This window comes from Typha angustifolia, chromosome 11, assembly GCF_048772165.1.
Source record: "Typha angustifolia cultivar Huaian chromosome 11, ASM4877216v1, whole genome shotgun sequence".
Classification (NCBI taxonomy): Eukaryota; Viridiplantae; Streptophyta; class Magnoliopsida; order Poales; family Typhaceae; genus Typha; species Typha angustifolia.
The window spans coordinates 15,532,677-15,543,708 of NC_133249.1; the positions used below are offsets into that span (position 1 = coordinate 15,532,677).

Genomic DNA, 11,032 nt, shown 5'->3' on the forward strand with positions numbered 1-11,032 from the left:
CCTACAAACTCTGGATCATTATAATATACTGGCTTTTGTCATAGAATATCCCATCTGATTGTGCCACATGCGATCCTATTTTTTCACATTGATTTCCTTTCAACTTGCACTCTCCTGTTATCCCCCTCGGATTATTTTACCTTGTTTTCATTTATGTACTTACTGCATATCACCATCACCATCTTACTCTTATTGCTTTCAAATTGCTCTGCAATTTTAATGTTTTGTGCAGATGTCATTGCAAGTAAAGAGTAATGCATACCACTCATTTATGAGTGACAACTTCATCATTAGTAGATAACTAGCCTGGCAAATAAACTGGGCTACTCATAAATGGATTCATTCCTTTACAAGTGGCATACTCGTATCCTGTGTGGAGGTGTCCCCAACCATAGATAACTGACTGACATGCTTAGTTAAGGGCTTATATTGTAAAAGGTTTTTTTTTTTTTAAGTTCGAATTTGAAAGACACTAGTTTAATTGGGATAATCATTACATCTCTAACTTATATATATATATATATATATATATATATAAACAAAGAGTGGCATACCTTTGTGGGTGGGGCCGCCTCCATTCATGATTCAAATATCTGCTACTTTTGACATATATAGCTTGACTTTCCTAATTCAATGATATAAGTACAACTACTCCATTGCCACGTGGTATTGAGGGCAACGGAGATGGGAAGGACCAAACACTTGTACTTATATATGTGAATATATATATATATATATATATATATATATATATTATGAAACAACTATATGATGGTTTGGTGACAGTTTGCCCTTTTGCCTAGAAGGATCCGAGCTGTTCCTCGGCTGTATAACCAAGAGATACAACCTGGAACCACGATAAATTGCTAGTTATTCTTGCAATTAGACTTTTAACCAAAGTTTATAATCATCTTTATCCGGTGCAAATAAGGATTAAGTATATACGTCTGTTGCACACCTAAATAACACTATCCATCCATCCCATTTCCCTATTTGTTCTTATTAGGGATTAGTCCACATGAAAGTACCAACTAGGAAATGAAAAGGGTAAAGTACAGAAGTTTCCAAATTATTATTGTGTAAGCGTTACAAAGTAAATGGCTGTTCTTGAAAATAATTTAATAAATCATTTGTATGAGGAGTTATAATAAAGTAATATAAATATCTGATTAAAAGAGTAATTTTATAAACCGTTTTCGTATGGAACGATTTATATTTTGGAAAGGTAGTGGATCGGTAAAGAAAAAGAAGTAGAAGAAATCGAAAACTAGTGGACCTCTTTTTTTTTTTATGATCTGGAATTTAGAATCCGAATTTATTTTTCTTGAAAAAGAAAAGAAAAAATTGGAATCAGAATCCGCTTACTTTTCTCGCGGTCGCCAACTTCGACCTGTCCAGCTGTAGTAATTTCCTGCGGCCTCGTTGGTTTTTATTTTATTTTATTTTATTTTATTTTTAATCTCTTGCTCTCTCTCTCTCTCTCTCTCTCTCTCTCTCTTCCACGACTAGTGTTCTCCTTCTCCGAGGAGAAGTCAACTGTCAACCCTCCCCTTTCTTAACCAAGAATTCGAATCCCTCTTCTCGTCTCCTTCGAAGCCGCCGGCGATTCCCCCCGCCGGAAACAGGATTCCACAGGAGATCTGAAGAGAGAGGGAGGGAGGGAGGGAGGGAGGGAGGAGGAAAAAGGTACATCTCTATCTTGCTTTCTTCTTGCTCCTCTTCTTTGTTCTTCTAGTTTCCGTTGCATTCTCCACCGAGATGGAAGTCCTCATCGGCTTGCCGATGTTTGCTTGTGGGGTTGACCTCTGGCGGAGATCATAAAAGAGCCGCCTTGGTAGCCAACAGCATGTAGGTAAATGTCGGGAATCGCAAATTTAGACTGTGGCGAGGATTAGGTCGATTAAGGAGATCTCAAGCTTTTTAAGCTTATAGGAATAGAAAAGTAGCAAGTATTAAACTATTCAATGGGTATATGGGGAATTAATTCCAATTTTAAAATTATAAACTTTGAATGAATCATAGAGATTAATGATAGGAAATATCTATCTAATGATTTCCGACAAGAGCTGTGTAAAATGGTGGTCCTCTTCATGGTAATGCAATCTTGTTGAAGTATATTTTTTTTTCTCACATTTTTCTTTGGTTTGTTCATTGAACCAAGTTGCCCTGTCTTCTTATTCCTTTAACTTTAGCTCATTGCTTTGATTGAATTTGGAATTAGCTTATAGAGTTGCAGAAGTGGAAACAATACCTTTTCAGTGAAAATGAAATTCTGTTTGGAGCTTGGTTTGGCTCAAGTTAAATTGCTTAACATGACAGCTGTATTGAGCATGTCAATGAACCTATATGCTATATGTTAATTAGAACATACATAACTAATTTTCTTCTAGCTTATTGATTTTTTCTGTCTACTAATTAAAGATAGAAATCTAAGATAAAATGCTCTGGAGTGCAAGAAGAGCTTGATTCTCTTTCATCGCTTGTAAACTTCTTCATTTATGCTGTATGAACTCCTCAAATTGTCTAACCTTTGCGGAATAAGTTCCTTACTTGCATGTCCTTGTTCAAAAATCATGTGTGGTACAAGGTTATATTCAGAAATTTTATTTGATGTTGTAGATTTTGAAGAAGATATGGCGGAGTATCCGGAAGGAGAGTCAGAATATGGAGACCAATCTAGTGAGGGCTATCATGAGAAAGTATTTGAGGCATTTGTTTGCCCCCTTACAAAGCAGATTATGCAAGATCCTGTTACCATAGAAACTGGCCATACCTTTGAGCGGGAAGCAATTTTAAAGTGGTTTAGAGAATGCAAAGACAAAGGAAGGAAGACCACATGCCCATTAACACTGAAAGAGCTTCATAGAACTGATCTGAACCCTAGTATTGCTCTAAAGAAGGCCATTGAAGAATGGAGACGAAGAAATGAAGCTGTAGAACTTGATAAAGCCCGTTTATCTCTGACTCTGTTAAGCTCAGAACAAGATGCTTTGCGAGCTCTAGGGTACATTTTGCATATTTGCCAAAAATGCAACACAAACAAGCAAGTTGTATGTAATGTAGGGTTGATACCACTGATTGCTGACATGATGAAGAGCAACAGTAGAAGAGTTCGTTCTAAAGCACTGGAAGTCCTTCGAGTAGTAGCTCAGGAAAATGATCAAAATAAGGTTGTGCAAAGGTTTGCAGGGACATCCTTTCAAGTTTATCAGTAATAATGGAATTTTTCATTTTTTTTCTTCTTCCTTAGTTTTTTTTTTATTGTTTTTGTAGGAAGCTATGGCTGCAGGAGACACCATTCGCACAATCATAAAGCTCTTGTCGCCTGAGCATTTCCAAGAGAGAGAATTAGCTGTGTCTCTGTTATTTGAGCTTTCAAAATCTGATTTTGTGTGTGAAAGAATTGGTGGAATCTATGGAGCAATTCTTATATTGGTAGGAATGGCAAGTAGTAAATCAGAGAACTTATTAGTCGTTGAGAAAGCTGAAAATACACTTAAAAATTTGGAGAGGTGTGAGAAAACCATTAAACAAATGGCTGACAATGGTCGACTGCAGCCCCTTCTTACGAAGCTTCTTGAAGGTATCTCCTGCCTCTTACCTCTTTATCCTCCATTATGTTCACCATGTCCTAATTAAATTTCTGATACTTGGGCAAAGTTGATGCTAGTTCTTTTATTTTCCTCTCTTGGATCTTTTTCTTCACTTTTCTTCAGGGTCCGTTTTACTTCTGCATGAGTTTGGTGGAGGCATATGTAGAAGTTTATAGACATTGGTTCTACATCTATTATCTGATTTCATTGCTTATCATATTAGTCTGGGATCCTGCAAGACATCCTTCTCTTCGTTACTTATTGATGTAGGCCAGGTGGAGGTTAACATCATACTTATTTTAAAGGCAAAGGAACAACCTGAGGACTTGTTTGGATGATGAACAATTTGATGACATCCATGTTAGGGGAAAGAACCAACTCATGTGCTAGCCAAAATTCAAATGAAATGGTTGTAGGAATATTTAGCTGCTAACTGAACAGAAAGTTACTCTGTATGTTACTAAGTACTAACAATTCACATTAGTGCAAGATCATTTAATTTGGGGTTTTCCATATTACACTTTGACTATGAGCTTACAATGCACAGAATGCAGCATGATGGCTGGTTACTTTGTAGGGATTTTATAGATATCTTATCTTACATATTCTATTAGCATCAATAATTTTGTCTATCAGGATCTCACATTCAGATACATCACAAATTTGAACAGGTTCACCTGAAATGCAGCTGTCAATGGCTGAATACATTGGTGAACTTGTCTTGACCAATGAACTGAAGGTCCTTGTGGCCCAAACAGTGGGATCTACATTGGTTTCTGTCATGAAAGCTGGAAGCTTGCAGGCAAGGGAAGCTACTCTGAAAGCATTGAACCAGATATCATCGAGTGAGGCAAGTGCCAAAACATTAATCGAAGCAGGTATTCTGCCTCCTCTCATCAAAGACCTTTTCAGTGTCGGCATCAACCACCTTCCGATGAGGTTGAAGGAGATATCTGCAACTATTCTAGCCAATCTTGTGGCTTCTGGTGCCAAGATTGAGGCCATTCCACTAGATGATGATAAGCATACCCTTGTCTCTGAATACGTCGTTCACAACCTACTCCAACTCATTAGCAACACGGGTCCTGCAATTGAATGCAAGCTTCTTGAAGTCCTTGTTGGACTAACCAGTTCTTCAACGACAGTCCAGAACGTTGTTTCTGCCATTACGAGCTCTGGTGCCATTATTAGTTTGATTCAGTTCATTGAAGCTCAGCACAGGGACATCTGTGTGGTTTCCATGAAGCTCTTGCATAACATCTCGCCATACATGGGTCATGAGCTAGCAGATGCTCTCCGAGGCAGTCCTGGTCAGCTTGGCAGCTTACTTAAGGTCATCTCAGAGAATAATGGGATCAAAGAAGAACAAGCAGCTGCAGTAGGGATCTTGGCTGATCTTCCTGAGAGGGACTCGGGCCTCACCAGGTTATTGTTTGAACAAGGTGCTTTTGAAGTTGTTTCTTCGAAATTGGTCAGTATCCAGCAAGGTGAAACTCGCAATAACCGCCATGTCACCCCTTTTCTTGAAGGGCTCGTGAGAGTTCTTTCAAGGATCACTTATGCTTTACAAGAACCAGAATATATCACCCTTGCACATGAATACAACCTCGCCGCACGTTTCACTGATCTGCTTCATATGAATGCACATGATAAGGTATTAATAGTTTCTGCTACAGCACTAGAGAATCTCTCACAGGAATCCATACGACTTACCAGGGTTCCAGAGCCCCCACCTACATTCTGTCTATCACTATGCTTGAGTAAGCCACGGCCCATTACTGGTCTGTGCCACATCCATGGTGGGTTCTGTTCGGTGAAGGACACCTTCTGCCTCTTGCAAGGTAGAGCTGTTGAGAATTTGATCGCATGCTTGGACCATACGAATGAGAAGGTTGTGGAGGCTGCTTTGGCAGCTCTTTCTACCTTGTTGAACGATGGAGTGGACATCATGGGAGGTGTGTTTGTGTTAGATGAGAAGCTAGGGATACAACCAATTCTTGATGTTTTGGTTGAGAAGAGGTCCGAGACCCTTCAGAGAAGAGCAGTTTGGGTGGTTGAGAGGATTTTAAGGAAAGAAGATATAGCTAGAGTTGCTTCAGGGAACCCAACTGTGGCTTCTGCCCTGGTTGATGCTTATCGCCATGGGGATTATAGAACACGTCAGATTGCTGAGCGAGCATTGAAGCATGTAGATAGGTTACCAAATTTCTCCAGTATAATTCAGATCAAGGGTTGATTCTTGTACAAGACGGCTGAGGTGTGTGTTTTGGTTTCGTAAGAAATGTATATTTGCATTTCCTTTCTCCTGTTATTTATTTTCTTTTCTCTTTTCTTCTTTTCTCCAATCCGGATTTGGAGATTATTCATGTCATTAGAAAATATATCCTTCAGTTTGCGTAAATGATTTGTTTACAATGTTATATCGCCACAAGCAATAAAAGCTGAAGCTTATGCAAATGATTGAAGAAAATTCGATGATTTTTTCATTAGGTTGCATAAACAAAACAACATACTCTCAATAAAATATCATTCCTCTGGTGAAGTAACAAGTGAAGTGGTTTGCCGTTAATTTCATGGCCTAAGTTGCATCTACAGAAGTCAAATATCATCCACCAAGACTAGTCTATACAGCAAAACAATCTGATCATAAAGAGCATAGTAAGCACTATAACATAGTATTCAGTAATGCACAAAAATACAAGTGATACAGTCAGGAATGTGCTAATTTTCAGGAATTACAAGTCTCACGCGAATATCTTTTGTACATACAAGAAGCAGATATTTAAATGCTACAAAATCTCTCAGCCAAAGCATAGTGGTTGCACCTAGCTTCAGCTGCAATAGAAGTCTTTAATACTCTAGAAAGAGGCAAAATAAACGATAGCATTTGATGCCCATGGAGACATCTTACTAGTTTGTTAAATCGTCTCAGGATTGCTGTTGCTTTTCAGTTGTGCATCTTTTGTAGGGCACAAAACCTCTGGCTTGCCGTCCTAGGTTGGCCTTCACACTCACGAAAGCTGAGTTCTTGCTTCGCTTTAGCGTAGAGGGTGGTACTGATTGCTCTTGATGTACTGTACTATGCGAGTTAACAACATCGCAGTATTTGTCATTTGTTGCTGCTTCTTTACCTTTGGAGTCTGAGTTTGAACCAGTCGAAGAACCATCTTTTGTGGCATCATACTCGTCACTGGCGTCCATGTCTGTGTGTGATGAATAAATTCCTGAGCTTATGCATTGTGAATTGATGAATGATGGTAGATTTCCATTGAACACCCACCACCAAGGAAAAGGAGTGATTGTAGCTTCCACAGAATTGCTAGGCTGGGAAGGCAAACCATCAAATGTAAGAGGAGATCCAACTTGCCATGGAACCCAAGTGCTTTGCATCGCACCGGCTGAAGAGACTCTGTCAGCAAGGGCTTGCAATTGCAAAGTTGCTTGGGTAGGGCATCGCAAATCCATCTCCTGGCTAAATTGTGGTATTCCAGAATCAGCAGCAGCTGATGGAGTGCTAACAGTTGAGGAGCATATGTTTGTAGGATTACTTATAACAACGGTCTTTCCAAAAAGCTTCAAACTTGTCGCTTGGGCATCTAATTGTGAAGTTTTCGCAGAAAGAATCTGTTGTTTAGCAGCGCAATCTAATTCCTGGACATGGGATAATTAATCCAAATATTAGAGAAATGGTCATGCGTTTCTCAGGTATATAAACAAAAGGCAGAGAACTAAAGAGACAGTACCTCGAATTTATCTTGCATGATTATGCGAGTGGATGTAGAGGGAGGTAGTGAAGATATATTTTCGTCGTCATTGGATGTTGTGCTTGAGTGGCATCTGTTATCCTTTTCGCCCACTGAGGTAACAATCAGATCTCTACCATCTGATGACATAGGTGATGTACATATATTAGGCTGATTTGGTAGTGATGATGCAAATGCATCCGATCCAACAGCAGACAAAACTGAAACTGGCGATCCACTATCTTGCTCAGAGAATGATGAAGTTGGTAAAGAAGGCAACTGCAGTTGCTCAGTTACTGGGATTCCCTTGCCAAATGGATTAGCGTACTTGCGAGGGTATGGGTGCAAGGCTTTCCTCTTTGGACGAGGAGGGGGAATTTCAATGGCCTTCTTTGAGCCTGGCTTATGATCAACCTACACAACAGGACATAACAATGTTAAAATGAATGGATGAAAATTGTAACAAGATATTGCAAGTACTCTTCATCATGAATGATCAACTTACTTTACAGATCAAGTATGATCACCCATGAACACAACAATGACACACAAATAGTTACTGGAAGAAGGACAGTACACCTTTGAGAAAAACTTTTGAGCATGGCTTCGAATCTGAACCGCTGTCTTGGTTCCTATGTGCTCTGCATGTAATCACCGACTCAGAAGAAGAAACAAATTTGAAAGACAGCATGACATACATTAAAAAGGACGACGGCTGATTACCTTGTATCTGACGCCAAGCGCGGCCATATAACTTCAGTGCCTCCAAAAACTTTTCGTGCTCCTCTTCTGTCCACTTCTCCCGCTGTTTTGATATTGTGTAAGGTTTCCTAACCTACTCAGCCAAGGGGAGACATATTATAGAAGCTGACAATTTGAAGATAGACAAATCAATTCCACAAGGCAAGTTGATAAAAAGGGGAGCTACCTTGATGTCAAATTCATCCATGTCTTTTGATTGCATGCCCTTTAAAGACAAAGATACTATATCCACACATCTTCCTTTCTCAGGGATGCTGATTGGGCTCAGATTAGGTCTGCCTCGATTTTCCTGAAGACAAACAACACAATTTATGAGTCCTCGACCTTCCTTTGAAACAAAGACATGTAACTTACTTCCAAACTGTTCATCCACCCTGATATCTCAATGTTACAAAACAATACCAATCTACCTTTATGAAACTTTGCCTTACATAATCTAGCTTGATGATCTTATGAATACTTGTCCAACAAAGATCATTTGTACTAACGCTGCAAGCACGGCTACTCTAAAAAATAAATTAAGACCTTGATACTTTCCAGTCAAATTTAAGATTTACTCTCTCTTCTGAGGATTCAACTCGAAACAGAATTTTAATGGAATATAGAAGGATTGACTGTTCCGGATTATATCAGTTGAAATATTTATTTCTACACGCTATTAATCTAACAAACAAATTCCAATCAGAACAAAAGTACAAAAAGAAATCTCAAATGTGCAAGCCTTTCAACAATTAATTCAATAATAAAAAGATTCTCACGCAAGCCTCTTTTTTTTTTTTTTACCTCTCACGCAATCTTGAGTGGCCAAAAAAGAAATTCTCACCATAAACAGATAACAATCTTGATAGCTATCTTCTAACAAAATCAATTATTTCATCTTATGGCCTCGAAACAAATCTCACAAAAAGTGGACTTATGATTAATCGTACATGACCGAAAGGTGAATTTATTAAGCATGCAAATAAAAAAATTCTAAACTTTATCCGTAATAACTACAACAAAAACGAAGTTTAAAAAAAAAAAAAGATCTAAAAAGTTTACCTGGAACACCGTTGCCGCCATAGATCTTTAACTCTCACGCTTCAAAGAGATCTCACCACAGTTCAAAAACTTAACGCCTTCACTTCAAACATGGATCTCAACACGACACCAAATCAACAGCCAAGAGAGCAGAAGCAAGAAGGTCTCAAAGCTTGGATCTTCGATCTTGTAGACGAGATCGACAGCAAAGGAACCAAAAAGGGAACAAATCACCCCCAAAAAAAGATCGCCTTTCTCTTTCCGAAAAGATCAAGAGGAGATCAACGAGAGGGATTCCCAGCCTTGCGCTTAAAGGAGAGATCTTTATCTGGATTAGAGGAGTAGGAGAAGGAAGCGGAGGGGCTGCTAAGAGAGAAGGAGGAAATTTTTTTTTTTTTCCTGAAGAGAGAAGGAATTGGAGGAGAAGGGGAAGGGAAGGGAGTAGAAGAAGGAGGCGCGGGGGGGGGGGGGAGGGGGGGGGGGCAGGGGACGCCACGTCAGCAGGGGCTTTTGGGCCCCTCCGCTTTTGAATACCTGGGGCTGACACGTGGCGCGCTTTTTCTTCAGGCTGACCGCTCCTTTACCCTTTTGGCTCCATTTCTCCCTGCCCTTTTCGCTCCTTTGGCGGTGGATAAAGAACAAAGCTCCGGATAATTATGCTATTAAACAAGACACTTTTATCCTAAAATGACATTATTACCCTTATTTCAAGACAATAAAAAGGAATTAATCCCAAGTGCTTGATGTACTGAATCGGAAATATCCATCGGAATTTCTTCTTCTTCTTTTATAAGGGCTTCAAAGCAAATCCTTGTCCACTAATTTTGTATTCCCATATATTATTATAAAGGGCAAAAGTGGAAACGAAAAGTTCAGAAGCAGTGGCAGCCACTAAAATTTGGAGCGGTTGTGAGCAATACCGCTCAAGTGTGTGGATAAGTACCAGCACTAATAAACAAATTTGTGGCCTTCATTGAAGGGCAAGGTTGGAATTTCATAAATATAAATATCTAGAGCCTCTCAAAAATAAATAAGGACAGGCTGTGAGGAGCAATCCTGGCCACAAGGTGAGGATGGGGACGAGAAGGGTGAACTTTTACCTTGCACTTTTAGCCACGTCACAGCAAGTGGAAGCCACGTGTCATATCGCCATATGCTAGGAAGAAGTCGAAAAGAAAATTTATATATTAATATCTCAAAAGCGAATGGATCGGGCTTCTCTCCACTAGATCTTTTAAAAAAAAAAAAAAAAAAGAAATTGAGAAAAAATCGTGGCCACAAGCTCGAGTTTTTTTTGTCTCCCACCAATCTCGTGAAGGCGTGATGCTTCCAGATGGTCGAAAGCGTTGGAGATCGGGGAGCCGTCGGATGGGAATTGGAGGGGTGGATTTTACGTTGGCGGTGGTGGGTGGTGATTGAGGTGCTGGTTTTCTAGGAAGATGCCAGATTGGTACCAGGGTCAGTGCCAGTGGAGTGGATCCGATGCAACTGTGGGCTGCAGGTCTGGGAGGATCGGGAACGATCATCTACTGCCAAGTGGCTTGTTTGTCACATCTTTGATGTGTTTAACCCTATTGTTTCCTGCCTGCTGGTTCTGGGATCACATCCATCTTATCTACCTATTGGTTGGTTGGTTGGTTGGTTGGGTAAACAGTCAGTTTAATAGATAATTAATATAAATAGAGGAGAAAGGAAAGGTTAGTCGTCAGGGAATAAATATGACTTTAAACTTGACAAGTTGCATCTCAAACCATCCCAGGTTTTTGCTACTAACTATGGGCTCTTTATGGATAAGTTCAAAAGGGAGTCCACTGATTGTTGCTGACGCGGCAGCTTTAAGAAGGATGGAAGGATGGATGGAGAAAAAAACGAAAGAAAGAGTGTAATAGTGTCTGGCAACTCCCAAGCATGTAT

The 11,032-nt window shown here is 39.6% G+C and overlaps 2 protein-coding genes across 2 annotated transcripts; one reads left to right on the forward strand and one right to left on the reverse strand.

Moving 5' to 3' along the window:
- The first annotated feature begins 2,619 nt into the window (after window positions 1-2,619).
- LOC140770009 (U-box domain-containing protein 44-like) lies at window positions 2,620-5,994 on the forward strand. The gene is made up of 3 exons (XM_073110953.1): window positions 2,620-3,170; window positions 3,274-3,583; window positions 4,265-5,994. Exons 1-3 carry the CDS (start codon window positions 2,634-2,636, stop codon window positions 5,827-5,829), a joined length of 2,412 nt encoding a protein of 803 aa, XP_072967054.1. The 5' UTR covers window positions 2,620-2,633; the 3' UTR covers window positions 5,830-5,994.
- Window positions 5,995-6,121: 127 nt separating this feature from the next.
- Window positions 6,122-9,534, reverse strand: LOC140770010 (uncharacterized). Its single transcript, XM_073110954.1, has 6 exons — window positions 9,140-9,534; window positions 8,265-8,387; window positions 8,060-8,171; window positions 7,916-7,977; window positions 7,337-7,750; window positions 6,122-7,244 (listed from the first exon to the last, which is right to left on the reverse strand). Exons 1-6 carry the CDS (start codon window positions 9,158-9,160, stop codon window positions 6,522-6,524), a joined length of 1,455 nt encoding a protein of 484 aa, XP_072967055.1. The 5' UTR covers window positions 9,161-9,534; the 3' UTR covers window positions 6,122-6,521.
- Between the last annotated feature and the right edge of the window lie 1,498 nt (window positions 9,535-11,032).

Coding starts and splice junctions, on each gene's coding strand:
- LOC140770009 (XM_073110953.1), top strand. CDS start 2,634: ATGGCGGAGTATCCGGAAGGAGAGTCAGAATATGGAGACCAATCTAGT. Junction 3,171..3,273: donor AGGAAAATGATCAAAATAAG/GTTGTGCAAAGG, acceptor TTGTTTTTGTAG/GAAGCTATGGCTGCAGGAGA. Junction 3,584..4,264: donor TCTTACGAAGCTTCTTGAAG/GTATCTCCTGCC, acceptor AAATTTGAACAG/GTTCACCTGAAATGCAGCTG.
- LOC140770010 (XM_073110954.1), bottom strand. CDS start 9,160: ATGGCGGCAACGGTGTTCCAG. Junction 8,388..9,139: donor TGGCGGCAACGGTGTTCCAG/GTAAACTTTTTA, acceptor GTTTGTCTTCAG/GAAAATCGAGGCAGACCTAA. Junction 8,172..8,264: donor TGGATGAATTTGACATCAAG/GTAGCTCCCCTT, acceptor TTGGCTGAGTAG/GTTAGGAAACCTTACACAAT.